Here is a 6,794-nt window from a genome sequence, read left to right as displayed (position 1 = left end):
AAACTTTATGACAAATTATAAAAATTTGATATTTTTCAAATTTTTGATATATAACAGTCCTCGAAGTAAATAATATAAATCTAATGATATATTCTTAAAGTGTATGTAGCAGGGAGGAAAAGCCGACGGTCAATTGAAAATTTTGACCTTTCATATTGAAGATATGGATTTTTTTCCTAAAAAGACCTAATTTTTTTTTGTGTTTTGGGAAAAAAATCCATATCTTCAATACGAAAGGTCAAAATTTTCAATTGATCGTCGGCTTTTCATCGCACCTACATACACTTTAAGTATAAATCATCAGATTTATAAAGTTTACTTCAAGTACTGTTAAATATCAAAAATATCAATTTTTAATGATTTGCCATAAAATGTGTATTAAATTGCGAATTTCAAAAATCAAAATTATTTGATATCAGAATGACATTCTTCGTATTCAGAATGCAATTCGATATGTCTGATGTGCTCTAATGTCCCAAAATAAATACTGTCCAAACGTTCATACCCCAGCCCTTAAGATAGCTCTTGATATTTTGAGAAAATATTTCAAAACTTGACCTTTTTCCATTGTTAAAAGTGCATGGCTAGCATGCAGAGCATTAAAGTGCGAAGTAGGAGACAGTAAAATAAGAAAATTCACAACATGTATACTATTCTCTTCTTATACTTTATTCTGTACAAAATATCTCCGCAAATATCTCTTTATTATTTACAATATGTTCATTTTTAATTTAATACTATTTAAAAGATTTCTCTTTTTACATTTTATACAAACTTATAGAGGACATGGAAAGTTATGGAATGCAATGATCTAGAGTTTGTACGCGTTTTGTTGCACAAACGTTCAACTATTAAAACCATGATCCTCGGTTAACATTACTGAAGAATATTTGTAAATGATTGTAGACTTATTATGTTAACAGTAAATTATTCAATATTAAACTAATAAATCGGGGCCATTTTTGAAAGTTTTTAATAATATTCACTTTTCCATGGGTTAAATGTGTGATATCTAATAGCACGTATTACCACATCATTGTTTATGGGTTTTGACTTGATAGTATCATATCAAAACAAAATGTTACAATATATTTTAGGCCAAGTAAAATAAAAAACATGTTTCACGTCCGTGTTTTTGAAAAAAAAGGAGGAAGAGGGGACTTTTTATTTTTTATCGCAAAATCGGTGTAAATATATACCCATAATTAGAGATGTTTTAGCGTATACAATAATGGAAAAAGGAGGAGTCCTCTTTATTTGTTGTTCCGAGAGATAGGCCCCCTCTTACTATCACAAAACCTTATAAAAGTGTTTCTTGTATATTAGCAAGGCTATAGAAAGAATCTCTACTTTCTAGACATATTTTTTGAAAAATTTATAACTGAATTTCAAAAAATAAAAATAAAATCGAAGAAACCTCAAAAAAGGAAGCGGGAGGGGACGTGAAACATGTTTATTTTTTTATTTGGCCTTATCTGATATTTTTCTCATTTTTAATAATGAAAAAGATAGTCTCTTTCCATTTCATCATTATACCTGGTTGAAGATGCATAATTGTATTATTTGTTCAATTAAAACTGTTTTTTCTTGTAAAAGAATAAAATATTTACATATATCAAATATCAAAAATTAAGTATAAAAGTATCCAAAATAATGGTACAAAATGTCGAAGTAAAAGGCACTTCTTTGCATTTTCTCATTTCCTTTGGAATAGTCTGGAAGCCTTACCAATAACATTTGAAAATATTGAACAATTATGGTACATGGTATTTTACTTGAATACCATTAAATGGTGAATTTATGTCCTTTGAAACACTGACGAGTGTCCGATATAAAGTTCGCTTGCAGTTGACAAAGTTGACAAAATGTATTTTCTTGTCGTAGCGAATCTTAAACGAGTAATGTTCCACGTTGATACCTTCAGTTCAGAGTTTATTAGACATGAAAAATTCGATTCAGTCTTCAAAACGGCTGGATCGTTGTGGCATTAGTTTGGGCGCGCTGAGAAACCACAAAATCCTTTGTCTAAAGTTCTCGTTGCTAGCTGAGCTCCGACCATCATGCAAAAAAGGGCGCAGCTCCTCATTTTTGGTTTTTGATTGACATCCAACTCCATTTCCACTAGTCAAACTCTGGCTTGCGTCGGTCTCCACGCTTGCGATCCTGATTGGTTGCTTGCCTCGGTAGTCACGCCCACTCTAAAGGTAAAGAAAAATAAAAGATAACAAAAGACGGTAAGTATTGATTGGCATCGATTAACAAGTGATGGCACGCGACTCGATGTGACCCTCCCAAAATTGCCAACTCCATTATTGATCCCTTCAGGGTGTTGAGGAGAACAAAGAGGGTCTTAAGAACCACAAAACTTTTGAGAACTATGCAAAACAATCTTAAATCCATGAAACGAATCTTACTTAGCTTTAACTTAAAGAAAAGTTTTTGGCCTGAGGTAGTTTTTGGGTCAAAGTATTTCATATATTATGATAATATTCAGTAGTGTAAATTTGGTTGTTTTGAAGTAGCTGACCTTTATAAAAAGTTTGTACAACTTTTTAAAATCGTAAGGATATTCTTTTAAATCAGTTAAAAGGTACCAAAGAAAGATATTTGATATTGAATACTAGGATTTTCATATTTCTTCTTTTTTATATCTCAAATTTGATATATCTTGCGTCTTCATGCTAATTTAGTTCTTAGCAGTATAAGTATAGAGCGCGCGTGCAGATTATTGCCAATTACATCATGCAGTGCTTCCATTGCAAAACTACCTCTATTAAAACCATTACAATACAAAATATGTCAGATGGTCTGCCCATTTTTTGATTTAGATTAGCAATAATTCTTATTATATCATAATAACCCATCATGGGATCAGAATTATTTCTGAGTAAAATGGCAAGCTAAGCCACCTTTCAAATGACATAATTTAATCCATTTTAATGGCGCACAATTAGCGAAACCTACTGCGCTAGCCCAAACATCTTTTCTCTCTTTAACAATTTGAATTCACAAGTGGTACTTAAAAATCTGTTAATTTTTAAAGACTTTGGTAGAACAGACCAGATTAATATATATTTTCCACTCCATATTGTACCCATAAGCTTTTGACAATGCTAGGACAAATATTCAACCATATACAAATATCCAAATGCTCTTCGCATGCAATAGTTATCAACTAGTAAGAACAAGAGCAATTACACCATAAGTGTAGAAACCTGATATAGTAGAAGAAATCTTTGCTGAACACCTTATCCAACAGTGGAAAACAAAGAAAGATAAGCTGCCGGGTTACCATCGAATAGTAACGGCACGCGACAATCGATTTTAGGCTACTTGGTCAATATTAGGTTATCTGACTAAGTATTGTTTGGTCTTAACCAATATATAGATTCCTTGCCAGGACTTGCTGAAGTTAATATACCTACTATTGACCATTATAGATTTTAAAAAAACCTTATCATGCAAAACAGTATTTTAACTATAGGCGACCGTTAACATGTATATTGCTTTAATATGATGATGTTACCATGGAAAATGATTTGGTAAAATGTTAACCATCACCTGATCACCAAGAGATTAAAAAATGAAGCAAATGTTCTTTGAATATAAAATAAAAATTAACATTTAAGCCAGAAAACCTATTATTAGACAGATGACAATCTTACTTTTAAAATTACATTAAGCTGTAACAACTAATACAATATCAAATTTTAACTTAAGTTTGCCAGAAATCCTACAACCAGTTAAGAGAAATTAATGAACTACTTGGAAATCGCGCCAAATTTGTAACTGACAGTGCAACTTACCGAAATTAATTCGATGCGTAGCAGCACGGTTCAAGTCCGTTCCTTCAAAACCAATTTGTGAAATCTACAAGTTCTTCTTCTTCTGGTGTAAGAGGAGGTGATTCTGGTGATGAACTGGTATCAGATGCAGCAGAACTTGGTAGGGAACAGGTTGGGGAAAGGGAACCACCAGGTTGGTTGAAGACTGCGTTGACAGCATCATTTTCATCTAGTAATGTCTGTAGCTGCCTGATATATTCCACTGCCGATCTTAGAGTCTCAACTTTACTCATTTTCTTATTGTTCACACCATTTGGAAGCTGTTGTCGAAGGCTTGAAAAGCCAGAGTTCACCAATTTCACACGATTTCTCTCCCGTTCATTTCTTCTGGCAACTGCTTGTGGTGCTGGTTGTGACAGTGTGTACCCCAAGTTGTTGAAGTGGATTCGTCTTTTGCATCTTACAAGTTCTGGTTGTCCAGATTCTGTAGTAGCTGGTTTCGGTCTTTTCGTAGCCCGTTTAGCTGAGCTCACAGTAACACTTGAGTTGTAGCAAGCTTGCAATAATTTATCTGGAGAATTTTCCATTTTCATGATGATGTTGTTAATTTATGTAGCACAGGTAACAGGTAGAAAATATAGCTCTGGAGCTAGAGGCGATATGTTGCTCGACTGAGTCGCAAGGTAGGAGTGGTGCAATGCAGCGTGGATCGGTTCCTAATATTTTGGTTAGTTTGACATATCCCGAAGCCTTTGAATCAAGTCTTTAATCACCGAACTGACATGCATGAATGGTTAAGCCCGTCCCACTTGCAGAAAGGTCCTTTGAAATTCATATAACCGCTAGACTATTCGTAGTGCACGGCTCGTGCTAAGTTGAATAGAATTATCGTCATTAAAAGACTGTCTCGCGTCCTGTCGTGTGACTGATTTGCATATGAAGAGGCTATTGACGGTTGGGTAGTTTGGTCATAATACCGTATGCCAATGCGATGTTTATCTTAGAATCGGTGGCACCAAAGACCTGTGAGATGTCATTCATATTTAGTTCGTGGCATTTCATTAGTTAACCCATACTTTTGTTAACAGAAAATATTAAGAACAGTTTTGTTACCTGCTTGGAAGGTCACCGGCGTGTGCCGACTCACCTAGGTGACCTGAATGGGCAGGTAAAGGCGAGAATGCGGCACCCTTGGCTAAGGGCAGAAAACTCCGCCACTGGACCGTGTTTTAGTCTTTCATATAAAGTTATACCAAAATATTCTATCACCGCCATCATTGATACGTATCTATACAATTATACTAAGCTTTCTTACGTAGATTATTGCAGAAAATATACCGGTTGATGTCCGTCCGGCTGAAATTTGCATGAACCATGCACAATAACATACACCAAGGACCTACCTATGGTTTTAATTTTATCGTTATCTAAATGATCAAGGTACTTATCATTGTATTTTGTCCCCGGGTTTTGTCCGACGACACGGTTGTTTGAAAAAGTTCGACTGATACATGCGATATCAATACCGACACTTTAGAATTGGCGAATATTTTGGTGAATAATTTGCAATTAAATTGTTACGCTTCTGATTGTGACAACAAAAGTTACTGTAGGGCTAGTAATTATTTACAACGAGAACTTGCTGCACTTGCAGCAGTATAACAAGTAGCCTATAGTATTACATTATAGTAAGCACACTTTTTATGACGGATTTCAAAAAGAATATATCAAAACCACTTCATGTCACATCATCACATGCACAGCGAAATAAATATAACATGGTTGAATAAAAAAAATTGAATTTGTGTCCCGATTTGTGTTCGTAGACCTGTACGGTATCATGGAACACAACTTGATATGTAGTTACAACCTTCTATGATTGTATTTGTTAAATTGTTATCTGTAACTACCAGCTTTAGTCGTCCAAATTAATTCAAACGGTATATTGAACACTGTAAAACATCCATATATTTCAACTTCAGTGTCGCGGGCCCGGCACTTGCCAAACAATTTGGTCCAACCAACATGACCAATGTCAGCATGGTCATAATTATGTTGTATGCGTAAGTTGCCTGACATTGGTTATGTTGGTTGGACCAAATTGTTTGGCAAGAGCCGGGCCCGCGACACTGAAGTTGAAATATAACAAAGTTTTACAGTGTTTAATATGCCGTTTGAATTAACTTGGACGACTAAAGCTGGTAGTTACAGATAACAATTTAACAAATACAATCATAGATTTCCTTATAAATAAGCATGTACAACTAGACATAAAACGTGAATTTATACACATGATATGCAAAAACTTTTACCCAAAATGAGTTCTGATCCTGATTGTTCATAACAATTAAATGCTGCATGTATTAAAATCTTGACATCTAATTATTTTGTTTTCTCTCTATGAATATGGGAATGGACACGAGAAACAAGATGATATCAGACACAACTTGGAGCTTCATTGGCTACGGTTGCAGGGCGATCGCAATTGTCACCGTTCTCATAGTCCTGTAACACAAACAGGACCCTGGGACACAACATAAAATAACTGAAAACAAAGAATAACATGCTGCTGTCACAGACGTACATAGACAAGTTCTCGAAAAAAAACTCTTTAATCATAAAATATTTACCAAATTATTTTAAATTTAATTAAAATGCTGTCAAAACAGGGCCTTTACATCACTCACATAATTGCATTAACGGCAGGCTTAATTAGTATTATTTTTTTCATGGTTTATTGTTGTTTTGGGTTTTATTTTCACAATAATCCGTTCTGCTCAACGATGTATCGTAATGCAGAATTGTAACCACCACGCGTACAGGTACTATTTTCTCTAGCTCAATTTTTACATAAGCCTCGAGGGGCCTAACGAACAAACCGCAATTTCGCGCCCTTTTTGACCAATTTGCCGGTTTTGATCGCATCGTTGAACAATTTCAAAAGCGCTGCATGATACGGACCTGAGCATGACCAATGAAGTGAAAGCCAGTAATCACTATCGAAATTTT

The 6,794-nt window shown here is 34.6% G+C and overlaps 1 protein-coding gene across 1 annotated transcript; it reads right to left on the bottom strand.

Moving 5' to 3' along the window:
* Positions 1 to 648: 648 nt before the first annotated feature.
* On the bottom strand, positions 649 to 4,604 carry LOC140165995 (achaete-scute homolog 1a-like). Its single transcript, XM_072189357.1, has 2 exons — positions 3,807 to 4,604; positions 649 to 2,198 (listed from the first exon to the last, which is right to left on the bottom strand). The coding sequence occupies exon 1, from the start codon at positions 4,376 to 4,378 to the stop codon at positions 3,851 to 3,853; it is 528 nt and encodes a 175-aa protein (XP_072045458.1). The 5' UTR covers positions 4,379 to 4,604; the 3' UTR covers positions 649 to 2,198; positions 3,807 to 3,850.
* Positions 4,605 to 6,794: the final 2,190 nt, after the last annotated feature.

Source organism: Amphiura filiformis, chromosome 12 (genome assembly GCF_039555335.1).
Source record: "Amphiura filiformis chromosome 12, Afil_fr2py, whole genome shotgun sequence".
Taxonomy (NCBI): domain Eukaryota; kingdom Metazoa; phylum Echinodermata; class Ophiuroidea; order Amphilepidida; family Amphiuridae; genus Amphiura; species Amphiura filiformis.
This window is presented reverse-complemented; position numbering and strand designations above follow the sequence as displayed.